This window comes from Rutidosis leptorrhynchoides, chromosome 10, assembly GCF_046630445.1.
Source record: "Rutidosis leptorrhynchoides isolate AG116_Rl617_1_P2 chromosome 10, CSIRO_AGI_Rlap_v1, whole genome shotgun sequence".
Classification (NCBI taxonomy): Eukaryota; Viridiplantae; Streptophyta; class Magnoliopsida; order Asterales; family Asteraceae; genus Rutidosis; species Rutidosis leptorrhynchoides.
This window is the reverse complement of record NC_092342.1, coordinates 54,171,832-54,196,742: the sequence shown is the minus strand read 5'-3', so window position 1 is coordinate 54,196,742 and position 24,911 is coordinate 54,171,832. Positions and strand designations below refer to the sequence as shown.

Sequence of the window (24,911 nt, the reverse complement as noted above, 5' to 3'; positions counted from 1 at the left end):
CAACTAGCATAAAATATCTCATAAAATTACAAAAATATGAGTAATCATTCATGACTTATTTACATGAAAACAAAATTACATATCCTTTATATCTAATCCATACACCAACGACCAAAAACACCTACAAACACTTTCATTCTTCAATTTTCTTCATCTAATTGATCTCTCTCAAGTTCTATCTTCAAGTTCTAAGTGTTCTTCATAAATTCCAAAAGTTCTAGTTTCATAAAATCAAGAATACTTCCAAGATTGCAAGTTTACTTCCAAGTTTCTAAATCCATTCCAAGTAATCATCCAAGATCAAGAAACTTTGGTTACTTAAAATAGGTTATCTTTCTAATACAAGGTAATAATCATATTCAAACTTTAATTCAATTTCTATAACTATAACAATCTTATTTCGAGTGGAAATCTTACTTGAAATTGTTTTCGTGTCATGATTCTGCTTCAAGAACTTTCAAGCCATCCCAGGATCCTTTGAAGCTAGATCTATCTTTCTCATTTCCAGTAGGTTTATCCAAGGAACTTGAGGTAGTAATGATGTTCATAACATCATTCGATTCATACATATAAAGCTATCTTATTCGAAGGTTTAAACTTGTAATCACTAGAACATAGTTTAGTTAATTCTAAACTTGTTCGCAAATAAAAGTTAATCCTTCTAACTTGACTTTTAAAATCAAATAAACACATGTTCTATATCTATATGATATTCTAACTTAATGATTTAAAACCTGGAAACACGAAAAACACCGTAAAACCGGATTTACGCCGTCGTAGTAACACCGCGGGCTGTTTTGGGTTAGTTAATTAAAAACTATGTTAAACTTTGATTTAAAAGTTGTTATTCTGGGAAAATTATTTTTATTATGAACATGAAACTATATCCAAAAATTATGGTTAAACTCAAAGTGAAAGTACGTTTTCTAAAATGGTCATCTAGACGTCGTTCTTTCGACTGAAATGACTACCTTTACAAAAATGACTTGTAACTTATTTTTCTGACTATAAACCTATACTTTTTCTGTTTAGATTCATAAAATAGAGTTCAATATGAAACCATAGCAATTTGATTCACTCAAAACGGATTTAAAATGAAGAAGTTATGGGTAAAACAAGATTGGATAATTTTTCTCATTTTAGCTACGTGAAAATTGGTAACAAATCTATTCCAACCATAACTTAATCAACTTGTATTGTATATTATGTAATCTTGAGATACCATAGACATGTATACAATGTTTCGACCTATCATGTCGACACATCTATATATATTTCGGAACAACCATAGACACTCTATATGTGAATGTTGGAGTTAGCTATACAGGGTTGAGGTTGATTCCAAAATATATATAGTTTGAGTTGTGATCAATACTGAGATACGTATACACTGGGTCGTGGATTGATTCAAGATAATATTTATCGATTTATTTCTGTACATCTAACTGTGGACAACTAGTTGTAGGTTACTAACGAGGACAGCTGACTTAATAAACTTAAAACATCAAAATATATTAAAAGTGTTGTAAATATATTTTGAACATACTTTGATATATATGTATATATTATTATAGGTTCGTGAATCAGCCAGTGGCCAAGTCTTACTTCCCGACGAAGTAAAAATCTGTGAAAGTGAGTTATAGTCCCACTTTTAAAATCTAATATTTTTGGGATGAGAATACATGCAGGTTTTATAAATGATTTACAAAATAGACACAAGTACGTGAAACTACATTCTATGGTTGAATTATTGAAATCGAATATGCCCCTTTTTATTAAGTCTGGTAATCTAAGAATTAGGGAACAGACACCCTAATTGACGCGAATCCTAATGATAGATCTATTGGGCCTAACAAACCCCATCCAAAGTACCGGATGCTTTAGTACTTCGAAATTTATATCATATCCGAAGGGTGTCCCGGAATGATGGGGATATTCTTATATATGCATCTTGTTAATGTCGGTTACCAGATGTTCACCATATGAATGATTTTTATCTCTATGTATGGGATGTGTATTAAAATATGAAATCTTGTGGTCTATTGTTACGATTTGATATATATAGGTTAAACCTATAACTCACCAACATTTTTGTTGACGTTTAAAGCATGTTTATTCTCAGGTGAATATTAAGAGCTTCCGCTGTTGCATACTAAAATAAGGACAAGATTTGGAGTCCATGTTTGTATGATATTATGTAAAAACTGCATTCAAGAAACATATGTCGATGTAATATATTTCTATTGTAAACCATTATGTAATGGTCGTGTGTAAACAGTATATTTTAGATTATCATTATTTGATAATCTACGTAATGCTTTTGAAACCTTTATTGATAAAATAAAGGTTATGGTTGTTTTAAAAATGAATGCAGTCTTTGAAAAACGTCTCATATAGAGGTCAAAACCTCGCAACGAAATCAATTAATATGGAATGTTTATAATCAATATGAACGGGACATTTCACATCTACTCGTCCGAACCGACAATCACCCCGGTGTAATAGAAGAAGTCAACGAGCTTCGTGCTCGAGTAGTGGCTTTGGAGGATATGGTGCAAAGGTTACAAGCACCAGCAGCATCACCGACATCAATAGTACCACCATCATCTACACCAACAGTACCATTACCACCACCAACAACAACATCCGCATCCCACACCTCAACATCACAATCTGTACCTCGAACATCAGCGTCATACGCACAGTAGATAACAAGGAGTACCAACAACAAACGATGAAGTATTAATTCATAACTTCATTGAAGAAATATTCTACGGCGATTATATAATATCTAAAGTTTTAGAGATTATATATTCTAGTCCTAATCGAAAACCATATGAGATTAATATTATGTTAACTCATTAAATCCATGATTACATCTAAAGAAAATATATATGTAGGTATATTTTCATAAAGATTGTAATTAAAAATCCTTTTGTACAAACTATTAATGGTGAGAATATTTTAACGGGTAGGTAATACCCGAGAGATATATAAATTCACAATTAATATGTTACATTCTTCGATTCTGATTCAACAAATCATCAACTATACTCACTACTTTCACAACAAGATATATTCTTTCATAGAAATCAAAACAACCATACTCATTCAAATTCAATTACATATTCTGATTTTAACATATCAGAATCCAAGTCGAGATATAACCGATATTATCACTCTTAGATTCCTACATCTTTTAAATCTATACTTTGACTTCAAAACTATGCTAGAACATCACTTCTAATCATAAAACCCTGAAAAATATTCGTATCATTCAAAATTCTTGAACATCATATGTATATTAACGATTACAATCTGTGTTCAAACCTTTCAAAATTCCTGAAGACACTTCAAATAATGAAAAATCGAGATGATGATCCAACCATACATTACTCATAGTCTTGCACCTGAAAAGAAAAAAAAACTCTCGAAACCAAAGTCATAGTTTAACACGTATCCGTGTCAGACCCTTTTGGCATTTATTAGCAAAAATAACTTTGCGATTCCTTTTCAAAGTAGCAAATTCTGTCACAGCTTCAGCAAGTCAACTTCGATTTTTCATTCGGAGTAGCCTTATTATAAACCAGATATATACGATTACCCTTTTGTTACCGGAGAACCTTTTATATTTCACCACATTATTAGCAGATGTACCAGCAACTTTGGCTTTAGTCTCTCTGAAAAATATCTATATTACTCATGAAATCCCATCATGTACTCACCTACATCCTGTAACAATAATTGCCATACCAACTATCGGAAATCATCAATCATCAATCTCGAATCTCGCAGCGTTTTCACTTCAACAGTTATATATATACATATAACGTCTATCTCCTAGACTTACATACTTCGAATGTGAAGTTTCTGAAAAACACCTAAACTGCGAATTAGTTCTCCGAATTCTGGAAAAATGCTGATGAAGCAGCAAAAACTGTAAACGACTTTAACAGCCAAAAGTTTGATGATAAAGAATAGTGTGCTGAAAAAGAGAAGGCTTGGAACTAAAAAACGGATTGAGCAAACCATGAAGGGGGCTATGGACAAATCACAAAGATGAAATCTACCTTCAAAGAATCCAAATGATTCAGTGTCTGCTGAAATCGTTAGCAAATACCTTACTCCTTACTTTAAAACCCGTGTGGACAATATTCTTCATCATCCTCGGATCTTAGATATTCTAAGATATTATCATATCTTTCATCATAAATATCCTCGATATTTCTGAAGACATCTTCATAACTATTCTCATCTGAAATCAATTATCTCTTCGCGCTATCTGTGTTATATCATAAAAGAAACTATTTTAGTCTCTAAATTCTGAAACCTTCGAGTTTAAAATATGAACGTTTTTGAAGTAGTGTTAGGAACTGAAGCATGAGTTAGTATAATATAATGATACTTGATCAATGTGATTATATTACAGTAAGTCATGCTGAGTTTCTAAATGGAACATGATGATTCATAGATCATAACGTCATCATGTGCCATGTTACACGACTCTTGTATTCTACTTAACCTCTAAACATATTAAGAAAATATTTTTCTTGATGTTCGTTCTTTTCCGAGATATTCTGGTAATTTGACAAATCAAGATCGTGCCATTACAATTTTCTTTTTAGAACATTAACCATGTTCATTCCGAAATTCATATCTACGAATTCTGGACCATTACATGCGGTGCTTAATGGCAAGAAGAGAAAATAAAAGAATGAAACTTCGAAATAGAAATTGGAGTATAAATCACAGCAAATAGGAGAAAACATTAACTGTGGATGTCAATGATTATAGAAAGACAGAAGCAGAGACATCCAAATATAAGGGAAGATACAAAACCTAACAACAAACCAGAAATTACAAATCGTATATATCGATGCATATAGCAATATAAAGACACGGGAGAACTAAGAAAACTATAAAACCAAGAGTATAGTAGAAGTAAATAGATTCTTCCGGCGGCAGATGAAAAAGAAGAATGACAGATATGAAAGTTAGGAATATATCAAGAAGCAGAAATGGATGGAGCATATTGACGAGTGCTTTAAAGTATGAATTGAGGGAGATAGAATAGAAGGTAGGAGCTGTGAAAATAAGAAAACGAAGAGGGTGGATTTATAGTGAAGTATCCGACAGAGCAATCGAAACAGATTATTACATTTAACCAAAGAAGATCCAATTTCCTTAATTACCGATGAACCAAATCTTATTACGAAGATTTTCTCTAAATTCCTTGATTTTTGGAAACCAACCATGACTACGTCACCGGTTAAGACAAACATGTATTTATTCATTTCACCCTTTTGCGATAGCTTCACTCGTACTCTTCACATAATCAAATTGTTTTATCTATATTACTCAATGATGATAAAACTATATTTATCAACTTATATTCATCATAATAACATTCTTATTGTTAGACATGACAACCGCGATCAAATTTCGGGGACGAAATTTCTTTAACGGGTAGGTACTGTGACAACCCGAAAATTTCTGACCAAATTTAAACTTTATTTTTATATTATTTCGACACGATAAGCAAAGTCTGTAAAGTTGAATCTCAAAATTTTTGAACTATTCAAATACCCTTCGGTTGTTCTCGATGATTCGCGAACAATTATGTGTATATTATAACTTGAAAACGTTAACAAAGTATTAAATATATAGTGTTTTACATTAAACTTATTTGTTTCAATATATATTTAATATATTTACCTACGGAACTAAAAGATAATATCAAAACGATTAAATTAGAAGATATTTTGTTTAGCATTTATCAATCCCATAAGTCTTGTGATATTGTTACGGATCTCTGTTGTGAGGTCCACTGTGATTTAAGAAATACGACTTTTTAAAATTTTAAAAATTCATTCGATTGAATTAATTCCCTAATTTACGGTGCAATAATTAGAGTAAGGCACGAAATACCGGCCCGTGATAAAGTAAAAACAAAAGAAACCGGACCGGCCCTTTTTAGGAGGCGCATGATAAAATTCTATTTTTTTTAAACTATAAACTTTATATATTACATTTTGGGTGGTCATTTTTCTTTAAACAAACGGATAAAGTATTTTAGACATGGGTACATTTTTACCACACGTTTCTCATAGATCATGACAATTAGACTTTAAAACTCATTCTTATGTTATGTTACTAATAAGTGAAAATTAGTTTAAATAATAATATTTTTCTAACAAAATATGAGGTTTAATTAATTAAAAATGAAAATGACACCATAAACCACTATGATGGCATTTAGTGTAAAAGATACGTTTGCTTTCTTGGCTTCTCACACGTGGACCCCGCAAACAATACTAGCACTCAATTTAAATTGTAATTGCTTCTTTTGTTTTTTTATGTGTCGACAGATAAATACTAACAAAAGTCACGGAATGCTTCTTTGTGTTTATCACGTGGGATAGAAACCAAAAAGAAAGAAAAAAAATTAAGATTGCGACTGTTTCAAATTTTTGTTTGTTCCTTCATGCGCACAAATAGGGGCTATATAAGTTAGTCTTTTTGTTCGATGAAGAGAACACATAAACACTCTAATAATAATATTTTCCTTCTCTTCTCTTCTTACTAACTGAACGAGACTCTTAGATAAATATATTTTATCATTATTATTAGCATTATTATTATATAATACATAAAATACTACGACGGGGATATGTTCGGGTGGTTTCAAAATGAGTTTTCGAACAGAATAGAGCTAAGGAAATTATGGTTTATAGCTATGGAAGTCATGGGTAATGTTCGTGGGTATTATTCGCAAGTCAAACCTAGTGTTTATCATCTCTGTTGCGTCTACGTACTTTCCTGCAATATTGAATCACAATATTGATACGTGAGCACTCATATCTTAACTTTTATATATTAATAGTGTATCCCTGACTAGTGCTCGAGTATTTAGGATTATGCATGCTTGTATGCTAAATTTCGTCGTTAAATAGTTTATGACAGATCACGAATTTGATACATATGCTACTGATATAAAGTATATGATATGCATGTTTTTGGAAAGCTGGCGAAAAATTATTAACTTTTCATTTAGAAATCGCGTGATTTCGATGAACGGATTAAAAGATATGGTCAACTGAATTATGTTTGACGTTAATTGAAATTGTGTTTGAAACTGTAAATTAATATTCAAACAACTTGTCTATGAGATTGATAAATTGAATTTTTAGATATTACTAATCGAGTAAATGAATCTCTATATAAGGCACGTCTCGTTTTGTTGAACAATTGTCAAAGTTGACTGTCTTATCATGTTTTAAAGCTTTATAAACACTATAATCTGATTTTACAAGTATTGGAAAGCTATGTGAAATAATAAAATATTTTCGATTGCCATGATAATTCAAATATAATATAGCTTCTGAAATAAATAATATTTGGAGTTTGATAAACTATAAATTCGTTCAATTATCAAGACTTATATTATGTTAATAAACATGTATAGATTTAAAGATCATATTGGGTCAGGTTGACTTTTGAGATGACTTTTGTTAACTTTTACATGTCGGTCTCGAGCAGTAGGATTGTGATACACTATGACCCGACCTAGCTTGTTAGACATTTATTGACCAACATATGTTCTCTAGGTTGAGATCTACGATTACTTTGCATTCCAAGTTTCAGTCACATTTCGGTGAATGAATTTATGTGCTGCTAAGGTGAGTTTATAGATCCCTTTTTAATTGCTTTTGCAATCTATATTTTTGGGCTGAGAATACATGCACTTTATTTTAAACTCAATGGATACAAGTACATACTAAATTCTACACCGAGTTTGAACCTAAAATCCCTTAGCTTTGGTAACTAGTAACTGCGATTATAAGAACTGTTGGGCGCGAATAGTTGTATATGGATCCATAGGGCTTGACATCCCCATCTGTTCCAGGTATAGAAACCCTAGCCTGAACTATAAAACAGACGTATGCTATTTGAGTTTAGTATACATTGGATTGCATGTATTGTACATGTTGGTTGCGTGTATGTTAAAACAGGGGTACTTATTATAGACGTTAAAGCTTAGTTACCAGGGTGCTCAATCTTGTAGAATATTTTGATAAACGTTTCTGGATGAAACAACTGAAATTTTGTGATCCACCTTTATATACGGATTGTGCGCAACATTAAAACTATGAACTCACCAACCTTTGTGTTGACACTTGAAAGCATGTTTATTCCCAGGTTCCTAGAAGTCTTCCGCTGTTTGCTTATCTGTTATACAAGCTATGTGCATGGAGTCATACATGCTTTATTTGAGAAAACGTTGCATTCACAAAATCATCACCATGTATCATATTTTGACTGTATTATCAATGGATGTAGTATTGTAAACTATTAATTACGGTGATTGTCTATATGTAGAAATCATCAAACATCAAAAACTTTGGAATTTGATATTCAATTATGGTGTGCCTTTTTCAAAAGAATGCAATGTTTACAAAACGTATCATGTAGAGGTCAATAACTCACTGTGAAATCGATGAATGATGTGTTCGTCCAAAGGAATTTGGACGGGTCATCACAGATCTAAGACTTTGATGTAACCTTGGTTCATCAAACTTCATACAACTCTTAAGTGAGTTGTGCTTCATGTCTTAGACTTACACTTGGGTTATGATGGTCAAACCTTGTTGAAAATGATGCTAACACATCAAATAGTTGTACACTTGAAGCTATATGCATCAAGGATGAGAACCGTGATAAGCATCGAGCACCAAGACCACCGGAACCCACTATTTTTCTGCTTACTGTCTTCTGCCTGCTGTTTTGCTGTTTCTGTAACAGACCAGTAAACCTGGGCTACTGTAACCTTGATTTTCAGATAGATCTTTTCGAGTAGATAACTTTTCATTTAATACTCGTCTTCATCCGAGTTACGGTTTAGGATTTATGGCCCTCCGATCGTCACTATGTCCTTTTAACGTTGTGCAGAAATTTCTGACCTACTCGCACTTAAACCGTCACCACGGTTAAACGAAGACGATTTTGCTTCTGTAAATTTAACCACACTTAAAGGACTCATATAAGGAGCCATGGCCACTGGTCTCACCTTAATTCAGTAAGGTTAGAGGCCGTGGTGACTGATCGAAGTCAGCTTTTGTTTTAAACTACTTTCATGAACGAAATTTACTTTACGCCTTTTGTTTGATGATGAATGATGATGACCCTTAAGACCTTATTTACATACTTTTAAACCTATTCGGAGGATTTACTGAATTAGTACTATTTGACTTAGGTTGAGGACCCATTTTGGACAACCTTCATTACTTGCACACTTTTCCCGACTAGACTTTACCGCTACTTTATCATTGTGAGTTATAGCATTCCTTTTTTACTTTAACTTATTTTGGGAACTGAGAATACATGAGGATTTTATGTTTTACATACTAGGCACGAGTACTTAAACTTATATATGTGTGGGTTATACAACGACATAAACATTCCCTTTAGCTCGGTAACGTTTAATCATTGGTTTTTGAACCATGAACGCGAATCTTAGATATGGATCCATAGGGGTTGACATCCCCACCCGGGCTAGTCGTGCTAGCATTTAATGAGTGTTTAATACTTCATAAACATACGCACTTGCCAAGTGTACTTTCAAGGGGTATAAACGTTAAGTTAGTTACCAAGTGCCCACGGTTAACATATACTTTATCATACTGTTTTGAAACGCTCTTTATAGCACTGAAATCTCGTGGCCTACCTTACATACTATTATACTTAAACTATAGCTCACCAACCTTTGTGTTGACATTTTTAAGCATGTTTTTCTCAGGTGCTTAAGGTTATTTTCTTCTGTTGTCGTGCTAGTCTTGCCGTAGACACCCGCTGCTCTAGTGTTATCACCGCATGAACTGTTTATCCTGCATTCATAACTTTTATACATTTGAAACTATGTTTTGTAATGACCTAAGGGTCACATACATTTATTCATGCTTTCTATTCATAGAAGCATACTGTTGGTGTAAAACATTTGATGTCGGTTATGACGTCACCTTTTTATCGTGAATGCAACTTCTTTTTTTACAGCATATAGTACTTAACCTTGTAATGATCCTGTTGTTGATGATTCGTACACGATGGTTTTGTACGGGGCATCACATTTGGTATCAGAGAATCGGTTGTAGGGAATTAGGTTGCATTAGTGAGTCTAAGACCGACCCGAGTAGGATTTACTAATAGGACTAATCTACAACTTGCTAGTATACTTGTTTCCGCTGAACTTACTACATGCTGCTGCTTACTTTTACTGCTATATGCCATATGCTACTACATGAATTCACTACTGTATGATATCACTTGCTTTCGATTGCATGCTACTTCTGTACGATTCGTTATTATTGCCATGCTACTTATTGTTATACATGATTTAAACTGTTGGCCTAATACGTGCTTGTTTTATGACTTACTGACATGGAAAATTTATTTTTCCTTGTTCAGATGTCGGATGTTCCACCTGCTATGGTTTTGGGCAGTTTAGACTCTTCAGCTACCCCACCTACCACCGTTGCCGATCCACCGATCCCGATACGCACGAGTGACCCCGGCGCTTCATCTTCCGGGACTAGCAGCCAGCCGACTGCACCAGTGGCTACTATCGACGGACACGTGGACCCTATGGAGATTCCAGCTCCATCTGCTCCCGGATCCTCGGAGCCACAGCCCCGCATCGGTGGTGTCGTGATTCCCGCGGAGTTCGGGGAAGGGCCATTCCGTAACCATATGCGCATGTCGTGCCGACGCGCTCCTAATGGACGTTTAGTGCCGATTCCGCCATTCAGATATAGAGAGATGATGGCCGCCCACGGACGGCCAGTTCAGCCACCAGTGCCACCACCACATGATTCGGATGACTCCTCATCCGCCGATTCTTCATCAGACGACTCTTCCTCAGACGACTCCAGTAATGATGAGGACCCTGCTGATATACCTATTCAGCCACCCTCCACCCCGCCAAAGAACTTCGATGGTACCATCATTCCGGGGATCAACGGAGGACAAGCCTTCACTGACGCGTCTGGTCGACGTCGTAGGGTTACTGCTCGTAAGCGGCTTGTGCCGTACCCTGTCGACCCACAAGTGCGTAAGACACCCCGTTATGTACTGACTATTTTTGGAGCCGGGACGTCTGCACCTCGTTTCGTGAGGTCTGCACCACCTGCACCACCGGCACCACCTTCACCACCTGCACCGCCTGCCCCACCATCTCCCTCTAACGAGGAACTGAGGAGGGAGGTGGGAATCCTCCGAGCTCGGGTTACTGAGCTCGAGGAGCAGTTGGCTCAGGTTTTAGACATCCTACACCCACCTTCACCGTAGGACCTTTTGTATTAGATTTCATGATGTAATCTAGTTGTAGTTTCATATTTCACTTATGTATTGTACGAATCTATCATGATGTATGAAACTTATTATTAATGAATGGAAACTTTGTGATGTTACTTTTTGCACAAGTATTCTATTTACGTTACTGTATGGTTTTTTGCGGTACTTGTATCAACTTGCGTTACTTAATTAACATGTGTGGTGCTGTTTACATGTTGGTTGTTATATACTATATTATTATATATTGAATGCTGGATTTTGACTTGAGTCAAAATGTTTGTATAGAACACCATGGCTAACGGTCGATCCACACCTACTGCTGCTCAAATTGAAGAGATGATCCAAGAACGTGTAGTCGCAGCCATTGCGGAAATGCAACCCCAAGCTCCACCGCCACCACCACCGGTTATTCAACCCGTTCAAAATGGGTGTACTTACAAGGAATTCCAGAGCTGTAAACCACATAACTTCAGTGGAATCGAGGGACTGGTTGGTCTCACCGGATGGTTCGAGAAACTTGAATCAGTATTCTGAGTTAGCAACTGTTCGAAGGACAATAAAACTAAATTTGCTTCTTGCACGCTGTCTGACGGTGCGCTCACGTGGTGGAACACAATGGCACAGGCACAAGGCATTGATGAGGCGTATGCTACGCCATGGGAAGAATTTAAGTGTGCCATGATTGAGGAGTATTGTCCGAGAACCGAGATCCAAAAGATGGAAATGGAATTCATGCAGTTAAAGGACGTTGGGAACGACCTTGATGGTTACAACAGGAGATTTTTAGAACTAGCCCTGATGTGTCAGACAATGGTCACCCCAGAATTCAAGCGAATGGAAAGGTACTTCTGGGGACTCCCTAAGAGCATTAAGGGAAACGTCACCTCATCCAAACCACCAAATGTTCCCGAAGCGATGCACATGGCGCATACTTTAATGAATCAAATAACCATCGATGAACCGAAGAAAACTAAGTCTGAAGCGGGTACTAGTGAGAAGCGCAAATGGGATAACCACAACAACAATAACAACAGGGGAAGAAACTATGAACAGAACCCGGCGAAATGACATGAGGGTTTCAGAGGAAACAACAACGGTGGAAACCTCAACCCCAACAACAACACCAACTCCAACCCGAACTACAAAGGAACCCTACCACAATGCAAGCGATGCTACAAACACCACACTGGGTATTGCAATGTTATCTGTGAGAAGTGCCAACGGTATGGGCATGTTGGCAAGGATTGCAAGGTCACCACTTTGAATGGGAAGCCGAACACCAATGGACCGAAGAAGTGCTACGAATGTGGGCAGACGGGCCATTTCAGAAATGCGTGCCCAAACAAGCAAAAAGACGGCGGACCACCCCGTGGTAGAGCTTTCAACATTAACGCAAGGGACGCCCGAGAAAACCCCGACTTGGTGACAGGTATATTCACAATCAACAATCTTTTAGCTTCTGTCTTGTTTGATACTGGTGCGGATAGAAGTTATGTATGTAGACATTTTTGCGATAAGATTAATTGGTCATTAGTCCCGTTAAAAAAAAGTATGCTTGTCGAGGTCGCCAATGGAAAACTTGAAAAGGTTAACCATATTAGTCGTGGAGCTATTATCAACATAGCTGGTGCAGATTTCGAAATTGATTTGATACCTATCAAATTGGGAAGTTTTGACGTGATCGTCGGTATGGATTGGTTGAGCAAGATAAGGGCCGATATTATCTGTGGAGATAAAGCACTTCGCATACCACAAGGAGATGGCGAACCACTGGTGATCTATGGAGAGAGATGTACCTCGAAGTTGAACCTCATTAGTTGCGTGAAAGCGCAAAAGATTATGAAGAAGGGACGTTTTGCTGTCCTAGCACATGTGAAAGCGGTAGAAACTGAGGTGAAGAGCGTGAACGACGTTCGAATTGTGAACGAATTTTCCGATGTCTTCCCAGAGGAATTGCCTGTATTGCCGCCGCAGAGAGCAGTAGAGTTTTAGATTGACTTAGTGCCAGGAGCTGCACCTGTAGCTCGCGCACCTTATAGACTCGCACCTTCCGGGATGCAAGAATTACAAAGTCAACTACAAGAACTACTTGATCAAGGGTTTATCCAACCAAGCTTCTCGCCTTGGGGTGCACCTGTTCTGTTTGTGAAGAAGAAGGATGGATCCTTCCGTATGTGTATCGACTACCGTGAACTCAACAAATTGACTATCAAGAATCGGTATCCTCTTCCCAGAATTGATGATCTTTTTGATTAACTACAAGGATCGAGTGTCTACTCAAAGATCGATTTGCGATCCGATTATCACCAGTTGAGGGTGAAGGAAAGTGACGTGATGAAAACTGCATTCAGAACTCGTTATGGTCATTATGAGTTTCTTGTAATGCCATTCGGGTTGACAAACGCACCTGCCGTGTTCATGGATCTTATGAATCGTGTCTGCAAGCCGTACCTGGATAAGTTTGTTATCATCTTCATAGATGATATCCTCATCTACTCTAAGAGCGAAGAAGAGCATGAGCAACACCTCCGACTAGTGCTTGAACTCTTGAGACAAGAGCAACTTTACGCCAAATTCTCCAAGTGAGAATTTTGGTTGAAGGAAGTACAGTTTCTGGGTCATGTTGTGAGCGACCAGGGTATCAAAGTCGATCCCGCTAAGATTGAAGCTATCAGCAAGTGGGAGACCCCCACTACTCCGACTTATATTCGCTAATTCCTAGGTCTCGCCGGTTACTACCGAAGGTTCATTGAAGGATTTTCTCTGATTGCGCGTCCTTTGACCGCACTGACTCACAAGGGCAAGAAGTTCATTTGGGAACCCGCACACGAATCAGCATTCCAAACTTTGAAGAAGAAGTTAACCTCCGCACCTATCCTATCACTTCCCGAAGGCAGTGACGATTTCGTTGTTTATTGTGATGCATCAAAGAGTGGTTTTGGTTGTGTACTGATGCAACGATCAAAAGTTATTGCCTATGCCTCCCGCCAATTGAAGATTCACGAGCGGAACTACACTACTCACGATCTTGAACTTGGAGCCGTTGTCTTTGCGCTCAAATTGTGGAGACACTATTTGTATGGAACTAAGAGTACTATCTTCACCGATCACAAGAGTCTCCAGCACATCTTTGATCAGAAGCAACTGAATATGAGACAGCATCGATGGATCGAGACGCTCAACGACTACGATTGTGAACTCCGTTATCACCCTGGCAAGGCCAATGTTGTAGCTGACGCTTTGAGCCGAAAGGAGAGGACGGCACCCCTTCGTGTTAGGGCTCTGAACATCACCATCCATTCAAACCTCAACAGCCAGATCAGAGTAGCCCAAGATGAGGCTCTCAAGGAGGAGAATATATCTCACGAACATTTGAACATACTTGTCTCTCGATTCGAGGTTAGGGAGTCTGGACTTCGATGTTATGCCGGAAGAATTTGGGTACCTCTTTATGGGGATTTACGGAACCTTATACTTAATGAAGCACACAAATCGAGATATTTGATTCATCCTGGAGCGGGCAAAATGTACCACGACCTTAAAGAACAGTATTGGTGGCCGAATCTTAAGAAGGACGTTGCGACTTATGTTGGTAAGTGTTTGACTTGCTCGAAGGTTAAAGCCGAGCATCAGAGACCTTCTAGGTTACTTCAACAACCAGAAATCCCACAATGGAAGTGAGAAAGGATAACAATGGATTTCATCACCAAGCTACCAAAGACGGTGGGCGGATATGATATTATTTGGGTTATTGTTGACCGCCTTACCAAATCTGCACACTTCCTAGCAATGAATGAAACTGATACAATGGAAAGACTTGCTCATCTATACATCAAGGAGGTTGTATCTCGTCATGGTGTACCTTTATCGATCATCTCCGATCGCAATCCCTGTTTTGCTTCTAGATTTTGGCGTTCTTTGCAAGAAGCCATGGGAACTCTGTCTTGACATGAGTACTGCTTATCACCCTCAGACTGACGGGCAAAGTGAACGAACGATTCAGACATTGGAAGACATGTTGCGTGCATGTGTCATTGATTTCGGAAAGGCCTGGGAAAGGCATTTGCCACTCGCCGAATTCTCGTACAACAACAGTTATCACTCAAGCATTAATGCTGCACCTTTTGAAGCATTGTATGGCCGTAAGTGCTGATCTCCTATTTGTTGGGCTGAAGTAGGTAAAAAGCAGATCACCGGACCCGAGGTAGTCCACGAAACCACGGAGAAGATTGCTCAGATTCAAGCTAGACTTAAGACTGCCCGTGATCGCCAAAAGAGTTATGCCGATCTTAAACGTAAAGACTTTGAATTCAACATTGGTGATTGTGTAATGTTAAAGGTTGCACCTTGGAAAGGTGTGATTCGTTTTGGAAAACTGTGGAAAGTTAAACCCACGATACATTGGTCCTTTTGAAATCTTTGAACGTGTTGGACCCGTTGCTTACCGTTTAGATCTTCCAGCACAATTGAGCTCAGTTCATCCTACCTTCCACGTGTCAAACTTGAAGAAGTGTCTTGCTGCACCTGAACTTATCATACCATTGGAAGAACTTACAATTGACGACAAAATCCACTTTGTGGAAGAACCAGTTGAGATTATGGATCGTGAGATCAAAACATTGAAACGCAACAAGATTCCGATCATTCGAGTACGATGGAATGCCAAACGAGGACCTGAGTTTACTTGGGAGCGAGAGGATCAAATGATGCGGAAGTATCCTCACCTTTTCCCGACTCCTCCATCTACCTCAACTTAAAATTTTGGGACGAAATTTTCTTTAACAGGTGGGTAATGTAACGACCCTGGAATTTCCAACGTTTAATTATTAATAATTATTATTATTAATACTTGTGATTAAATAAATATATGTTATTACATTTACTTGTTGCCATGATTGCCAGAACTTGACTTTAATTGCCCGAAACGTCTTTGTGACACCCGAAACTTACACGAATAATATTTTCACATATTATTTACATTCATGATTAGTTTTATTAATCATTTTAATTAACTATGGTTATTAGTTAATTACTTGGGCTTTAATTGGATTTATTTGTTAATTACTTGAACTTGGCTTGAATTAGTGTTAGTGGACTTAATTAGCCCAACCTACATCTTTTATGGACTCTTTAGCCCAACTCACATGTAAGTAGTCCATTTAAAGTCTAACTAGTTAGTTTATTACATAAGAATCTAGTTACTAGTTTGGTTATACATCCTTCCCATGTAAACACCCCCCATTAACCAACCTTTTTAGACTTTTACATGCATGATCTATTAGACAAACTCCTCCCCCCATTTCTCCTTGCTAACCGTCGGTTTTGGCTTATCTAGGGGGAGTTCAAATTATTTTTTTTACTTACTTCATTCACTAGTAATCTTCATTCATTTTCACACACTCTTATTTACATTTTCCTCTCAACTTTCTTTCTCTCATTTTCTCTCTTTCTTGTAAGTATTATGAACAAATTCTTCTCTTCTTTTTCTTACAAAAACCGTGACCATGAATACATATCATCATCTTCTTTTGTTCTTTGTTTGTTGCTTGATACTTACTTGTTGTTGTTACTTTGTTACATGTAATTGTTAGTTGTTCTTTACTAGTTACAAGAATCAACTCTCTAGTTTATTCTTCATTTTTATCTTGTATTTACAAGAACAAACAAGAACTAACTTACTAGTTATGTTCTACATATACTTTCTTAAAAGATTGCAAGTTCATGTGTTGATTAAAATCATACTTGTGATTCATGAAGTAAACTTCAAGTTTACTTTGTTAAAGATCAAACTTTGGTTTGAATCTTTAAAGTATGAACATCCATGAACAAATTAACTTGTTTATTTAGTTTTCTTGCACTTTAATTTTGTGAATTTGGTTGTTGTTGGTCAAGTACTACAATTTAGTCTTGATCTCATTTCTCTTGAACTAAAAGTTAACTTTACTAGTTCAAGAACATGTAAATGAAACTTTTTAATTATAACTTTGTACACTTATGCTAGATCTAGACTTTTGAGTCTTGGATCTTCAAGATCAAACTAAGAACTATGTTCTACATCTTAAGATCTTGATTTCATAAGTTCACTTTCAAGTTTGTAACTTATTATTAGTTTTAAAGTTCATGTATGTGTTATATCTAAGACTTTGATGTAACCTTGGTTCATCAAACTTCATACAACTCTTAAGTGAGTTGTGCTTCATATCTTAGACTTACACTTGGGTTATGATGGTCAAACCTTGGTAAAAATGATGCAAACACATCAACGAGTTGTACACTTGAAGCTATATGCATCAAGGATGAGAACCGTGATAAGCATCGAGCACCAAGACCACCGGAACCCACTATCTTTCTGCTTACTGTCTTCTGCCTACTGTTTTGTTGTTTCTGTAACAGACCATTAAACCTGGGCTACTGTAACCTTGATTTTCAGATAGCTCTTTTCGAGTATATAACTTTTCATTTAAGACTCGTCTTCATCCGAGTTACAGTTTAGGATTTATGGCCCTCCGATCGTCACTATGTCCTTTTAACGTTGTGCAGAAATTTCTGACCTACTCGCACTTAAACCGTCACCACGGAAGACGAGTTTGCTTCTGTAAATTTTACCACACTTAAAGGACTCATATACGGAGCCATGGCCACTGGTCTCACCTTAATTCAGTAAGTGTAGAGGCCGTGGTGACTGATCGAAGTCAACTTTTGTTTTAAACTACTTTCATGAACAAAATTTACTTTACGCCTTTTGTTTGATGATGAATGATGATGACCCTTAAGACCTTATTTACATACTTTTAAACCTATTCGGACGATTTACTGACTTAGTACTATTTGACTTAGGTTGAGGACCCGTTTTGGACAACCTTCATTACTTGCACACTTTTTCCGACTCGACTTTACCGCTACTTTATCATTGTGAGTTATAGCATTCCCTTTTTACTTTAACTTATTTTGGGAACTGAGAATACATGCGGATTTTATGTTTTACATACTAGGCACGAGTACTTAAACTTATATATGTGTGGGTTATACAACGGCATAAACATTCCCTTTAGCTCGGTAACGTTTAATCATTGTTTTTGAACCATGAACGCGAATCTTAGATATGGATCCATAGGGTTTGACATCCCCACTCGGGCTAGTCGCGCTAGCATTTAACGAGTGTTTAATACTTCATAAACATACGCACTTGCCAAGTGTACTTTCAGGGGGTATAAACGTTAAGTTAGTTACCAAGTGCCCACGGTTAACATATACTTTATCATACTGTTTTGAAACGCTCTTTGTAGCACTGAAATCTCGTGGCCTACCTTACATACTGTTATACTTAAACTATAGCTCACCAACCTTTGTGTTGACATTTTTAAGCATGTTTTTCTCAGGTGCTTAAGGTTATTTGCTTCCGCTGTCGTGCTAGTCTTGCAGTAGACACCCGCTGCTCTAGTGTTATCACCGCATGAACTGTTTATCCTGCATTCATAACTTTTATACATTTGAAACTATGTTTTGTAACAACCTAATGATCACATACATTTATTCATGCTTGCTATTCGTAGAAGCATACTGTTGGTGTAAAATATTTGATGTCGGTTATGACGTCACCTTTTTATCGTGAATGCAACTTCTTTTTTTACAGCATATAGTACTTAACCTTGTAATGATCTTGTTGTTAATGATTCGTACACGATGGTTTTGTACGGGGCATCACACTAAGTGGGTAGGGTAGTGGTGTTTGTGAAAGCCGATGGTTTTCACAATTTTACATTAGTTTTAAGAGTATTAATGTAAATTGAATGGATGAGAGGTTAGATGTTTATGCTTGATTGGTTAAGAATAGAAAGATAAATAAATAAATTTATAAAATGACAATTCAATCCAAATTAAATAGTTTAGTGCTGAACCATTCCATTTAGAGGTAAACAAACGCATCCTAAGTGGGTAGGGTAGTGGTGTTTGTGAAAGCCGACGGTTTTCACAATTTTACATTAGTTTTAAGAGTATCAATGTAAATTTAATGGATAAGAGGTTAGATGTTTATGCTTGGTTGGTTAAGAATAAAAAGATAAATAAATAAATTTATAAAATGACAATTCAATCCAAATCAAATAGTAACTAACTATGGAATTTAGTATGTATAGATAATAGATAGTAATAATTATGAATACTTGATATGATAAATTCAACGAATTATTTGACATTTTACTTTTATATTAGTGAAATGATCCATAAAATCAAGAGTTTGTTTAAACGAAACACTTTAATAATATGTTTTAGGTATTAAGTGAATATAAATGCTAAATTTATTTAGTTTGATGACTCGTAGAACCACGGATTTCGACTAAGAAATTTCTTGTTATTTTTACGAACATATTGATGTACTTAACTTGGTCAGAATAAATGAACAACATTTATTTTCCAACCACTCTCTTCTAATTTTTCACCACAATTACTATTTTCAATATTATAAAAGTCTACATTACAACCTTTTATTGACACATGTATTTCGCATACATATGTAACGTAATTAATGTGGTAGTGACATGCCTCTCTTAGCTAGAGGTCAGAAGTTCGATTTCCGTGAGGTGCATCATTGTTTTAAAAGATTGTACAATTTGTTTTAAAAGGAAGTGTTTTACCATAACGTTGTACATAATGATTCAGATATTATACATATGATCGTGGAAGTGGTTTAACATAAGGTTGTACATAATGCTTCATATATTATATAATTAACATGTTAATTTTCTTTATTAAATACAAATAATTATTTTAATGATATTATCATGGTTTACTTAGAATTTACCTTTTATTTTTTTAATTCAATTTAATTCTGAAACTTGTTTCAGTTCCGCTGATACAATTATTATACATATATCTAATAGACAAAAGTAATGAATAGTAATTAGGGGTATTTTCGACTTTTCACTTTTTTTTATTATAATTTTAACTAAATTTTATTTCACCAACAAAACCCCCACACTTTTTTCAAAAAATCAAATCGACCCCTCAAACTGGGGGGTAAAGTATCAAATAACCATTTTCATAAAAAAACCTTAAATAAACTTCATCCAAATATTCAACAGGTCATATCTTCTCGCTCGCAACGAGTTAAATTTTTTCGACTCCATCGTTAAAATCGAAATAATTTTAGGAACACAATGTCACTAACTATACGTAAAACGGACGTTTTTTAAAAAACACTAAATATTTGGGGTACTTTTCATACACGTTGATTTTGCGTTAAATTTTTAAAAGTCGACAATTTCATAGCGAAATGCGGAGATGCACATATATTGTTAATTTAAAATAACTCTTCAACGGCATCATCGTTAGCCATGAAATAATTTTATAAACTAAACGTAATAAAATACATTGAAAACCGAACCCAGCACAAAGTGAGGGTTCGATAACTATTTATGATCATAATCATAATTATAATCATAATCATAATATAAATAAATACTCCGTATTATGTTTAAGAAAAAGCACACAACTTTAAAATGTAAAGGTTATAATCAAGATTAAGAAAGAGCACTAAAATAAAGAATTAAATAATAAATGATGTTTAGATCTAGTTTTGCTTGCACTAATCATTCATAGTTCAATGGACCCCAGCGTACGTGTGCCACGCACACTTTTACTTTGTTTGTTTTATAAAGTTAAAACTTTATTTTTTTAATTTAATAAAATAAAATATAATATAATACTCCGTATATATAATTATTACTACCTCTTTCTGGTTACAGTTTATTCTAATACTAGTAAAAATGACCGGTGGAATCACGGGTTAGTTTAAGCAAAACAGTTTAATGATATATTTTAGGTATTAATTGAACGTAAATGCTAAAGTCATTTAGTTTAATGATCCGTGAAACCACATAGTCCGACTAAGAAACTCGTCAGCTGAACATTTCATCAAACACCTAAAATGCATATTAATCAATTCACATCCAATCATAAGAGATAATATTGGTTGTGATTTTATTTTAAAAGTGTAACTAAAATATAAATTTAGAATTGTTTCCTTCTGCATATCTTTTATACCTTCTCGTACTCAATTCAAAATAGTTAATTAAAATAATTCATAATTATTTAATGTTAATAATTAAAATAATTATTAATAAGAATTTTTAATAAGATTTAATTTTAATTCCAAATTATTTAAATTAATGACATCACCTACCATGCTTAGATTTTTTTCTTTTTCTTTTTGATTTTTTCTTAATAAAAGAATTAGCCTAATAATGACATTATCATTATAGCATTTTAATATTAACTATAGATTAAAATTAATTAAATTAAATTAATGGGAGATGATTCTCACACACCACTTTTTGATCCATATATACCTAATTATCTATTTTAACCGTAATTATACATATAATAATAATAATATAAGTTAAACTTCTTAGAGGCAAAACTGTGATTATATGTGACAAAAGTGTATATAAATCAAAAAAAGGTGTGTGAGAATCACTTCCCTAAATTAATTCGTAAGGAAAGAATCTTCTGTTTCATTCATTAATTTTAATTAGTATATTAATTATATATTCCTGAAAAAATAATTGCACAACATATGAAATTCTTTATATGAAATTCTTTGCTCTGTAAGTTATAATTCCTCCAAATCAAACACTTTGAAATTATAATCCAAGTATCCAACAAATATGTGTGCTATGTAATAATACTAGTTAAAGACCCGCGAATTCGCGGGACTTTTGTAATTGTGTTTTTTGAAGAATAAAAGTAGCAAAATAGCACACAATAAATATATTAATAAGTTTGAACAAACATGAAACCCATAATTACTTATGCGGTACACATTGTAATAGTTTGAAAAATAAACCCATAAGTATATAAAAAATAAAAACAAGCAAATCTAAGTAAAATATTCAAGACTTGTGGATGGGTTTTTCAAAGGTTGGTTGTAGTCTCCAACATATTCGACAATGTAGTTAATCGGTTGAGGTGATCATGAATTGTGAATAATGCCATAACTCGTTGTCTTGTTGTTAGTATCTTGTGAATCCCTGAAAAAGTCTTTTGGCGTAATTCATCAGCCTATCAAGAATCAGAACATTAATTTTTGAATGGATTACATAAAATTGAAAAAGGATTTTAAAAATTTAGAAGTTGTATGGGGTTTATGATTCATTATACCTCATTCATAAAGTTATGCATAATGGTAAGCTTTCCAACTAAAGATGACATTGAATTGTAATAACTTGTCATTGCCGCTTCGTCACCTTTGTTGATAAATTCTGGCCCTATTAAAGTATTTGATATCGTGGCTTCTAATTTTGTAAACTTTGAAGTTAGTGCAATCTGTTCTTTTGATATATTGGATGACAAATTATCTATTTCCAGAAGTTGGCGTCCAAAAACCTCAACATGGTTTTTGATCAACTGTGATAATCAATTTTAAGTGATTAGATGTTATTGTACAAATCGTTAATAATGTGTTATTGATCACCAGTAAATATAGTGATATAATTAATAACAATAAAGTTAAAGAGAAGGTATCATGTACTTGCCTGTAGTATATCAGTTGGACGTAATCCACCAATCCACATTGTACATCTTTGAGCAGGAGTCATCCAAGTTCCATAAATAATACTAAACACATGAACTTTTGCGGCAGTTTTTTTAATATTAAAAAGGGTATAGAAATGTGATAATATGTTATCGACAATTGGTAGAATGTTGTCTTCTATAAATTCTCCAATCAATCTTCTGCGAAGTTGTAGTATACGTTGGTGGTGTTCAGTAAACCAATCATTAAATTGTTTGCTAAAGTTAATAGGATCTTCAATAAACATTTTAACAAAAAAATGTTATAAGGTTTACGTAAAATTATTCAGTAAATGATTTGATAACAAAGATGGATGAATAGAAATTATATTAAATTAGATCGTACCACGATTCATGTCTTCATTGCTACCAAGCTGTTAGAGTAGTATAACAGTTTATTAATGTAATTGTATATGGAGTGAAAAAATAAATAACATATTCGGTATATAATTTCAATGTTTATTTGAAACCATGTATTGTTTAAAGTACCTGATGTAGTTGTTCGTCTTTCAATTGTATATCCTTGTTTAGTTGTATAACTTTTAGCTCCAAGTTTCGCATGTATGTCTAAAAAACAGATAATTGTATGTTTAGTATATGGATTTAAAATCAACTTAATTTTTTTTTTCAATCCATAAAACCTGTTGATTTTTGCGGCATCTCTTTACTGCTTCTCTATTGTCCGCCTTTTTCTTTTCTTTCTGGAAAGTTTTTAAAAAAATAGATTAAATAAGAATGTATGCCTGGAATAAGGTAGAAATAGAATGTATATAGTTTCACTTGATAAATCATAAAATCGGACTGTATAAATATAGAAGAAAATATACATGTACTATTACAACATCACAATTGTTATCATGTGGGTTGCAACTAAACAGAGATTGGCAACATAAGATAGGTTGTGTCGACATGTACCTTTTGTTGCTCATCTTCCATTTTTTTGTTCGTCTTCATTGATTGATGATCAACAGTTTTCGATATAAACCAGAAGATATGTATATGACGTTTGTTAGAAGTATATATGAGTGATTAGCTGATGGAATGCAATATTGTTTAAAAAGGTAAAAGATTCGTATGCATAAATGTTGGAAATCAATTTTAAAAGGTCACATATTTGTTTTTATCTTGTATTTTGGTAGAAGTTGACTTAACCAACACATTATTAAAACTCTTGTTTTTGTAAGCGGGTGATTAAATGGGCTAAGGAAGCCCATTAAGGTTGTTTCTTTAGTGGGTTGAAGAGTGTTGGATTGAGATGTTTTATAATCTTAAAGTACACAATAATTAAACATAGAAGGTTAGAGATTTTTTTGAAAGAGCATTCTAATCTTATACACATGTATCTGAAAGTAAAGTCCGATGAGTATTGTTATTTCTGTAAGTACTATCTCAATCGCTATGTTCTCAAGTATAAATCCAACGGTATTAAAATGCTAATGTCAATCAACTAATTTTGTGACTAAAGTTTGAGAGATTATGTCAATCAATTTCGGTTTCGTAATTATAAACACCAAAATCAATTAGGATATTTGCCTGTTAATATTTATGACACGAAATTTGTTGAAAATTTCAATCTTTATTTACTTCCTTTTAGAATAGCAAAGCCTTACTAGAATTAATAATTTAAAACAAGAAATACTATAGGCATTAAATGATATAAATATACACCAAATATATAAAAAAATTTGCATAGAAAAAAGTCATAGGATAAAATTTACAGGTCATATGAAATTATACATTGAGATTTCCATATATATCCTAGACGTGTAGATCTTATAAGCATAATACGTATTTGACTTGCATGAGATAAATAGAAGTTTTGCAAGTGTATTTAGTTGATAAAAAAAGTAGTGAAAATGAATCAATTTAAAATGTCTGACACTGAATCAGATAATGTTGAATCTGGTAGTAATGTGATAGCTGATTATCGAATGGATTATCATCTTGTCCAAGTACGTATTTGCGGTGGTAAAGTTTGGGTAAGTTTCTTATCGATC

General features: G+C 34.7%; 1 protein-coding gene across 1 annotated transcript; it reads right to left on the bottom strand.

The window, feature by feature from the left end:
* Positions 1-22,257: 22,257 nt before the first annotated feature.
* Positions 22,258-23,850, bottom strand: LOC139870289 (transcription factor TGA2.1-like). The gene is made up of 7 exons (XM_071858120.1): positions 23,830-23,850; positions 23,556-23,615; positions 23,404-23,481; positions 23,261-23,288; positions 22,878-23,149; positions 22,504-22,749; positions 22,258-22,404 (listed from the first exon to the last, which is right to left on the bottom strand). The coding sequence occupies exons 1-7, from the start codon at positions 23,848-23,850 to the stop codon at positions 22,258-22,260; spliced, it is 852 nt and encodes a 283-aa protein (XP_071714221.1).
* Positions 23,851-24,911: the final 1,061 nt, after the last annotated feature.

Coding starts and splice junctions, on each gene's coding strand:
- LOC139870289 (XM_071858120.1), bottom strand. CDS start 23,850: ATGGAAGATGAGCAACAAAAG. Junction 23,482..23,555: donor GATGCCGCAAAAATCAACAG/GTTTTATGGATT, acceptor TCTGTTTTTTAG/ACATACATGCGAAACTTGGA. Junction 23,289..23,403: donor AAGACGAACAACTACATCAG/GTACTTTAAACA, acceptor CTACTCTAACAG/CTTGGTAGCAATGAAGACAT.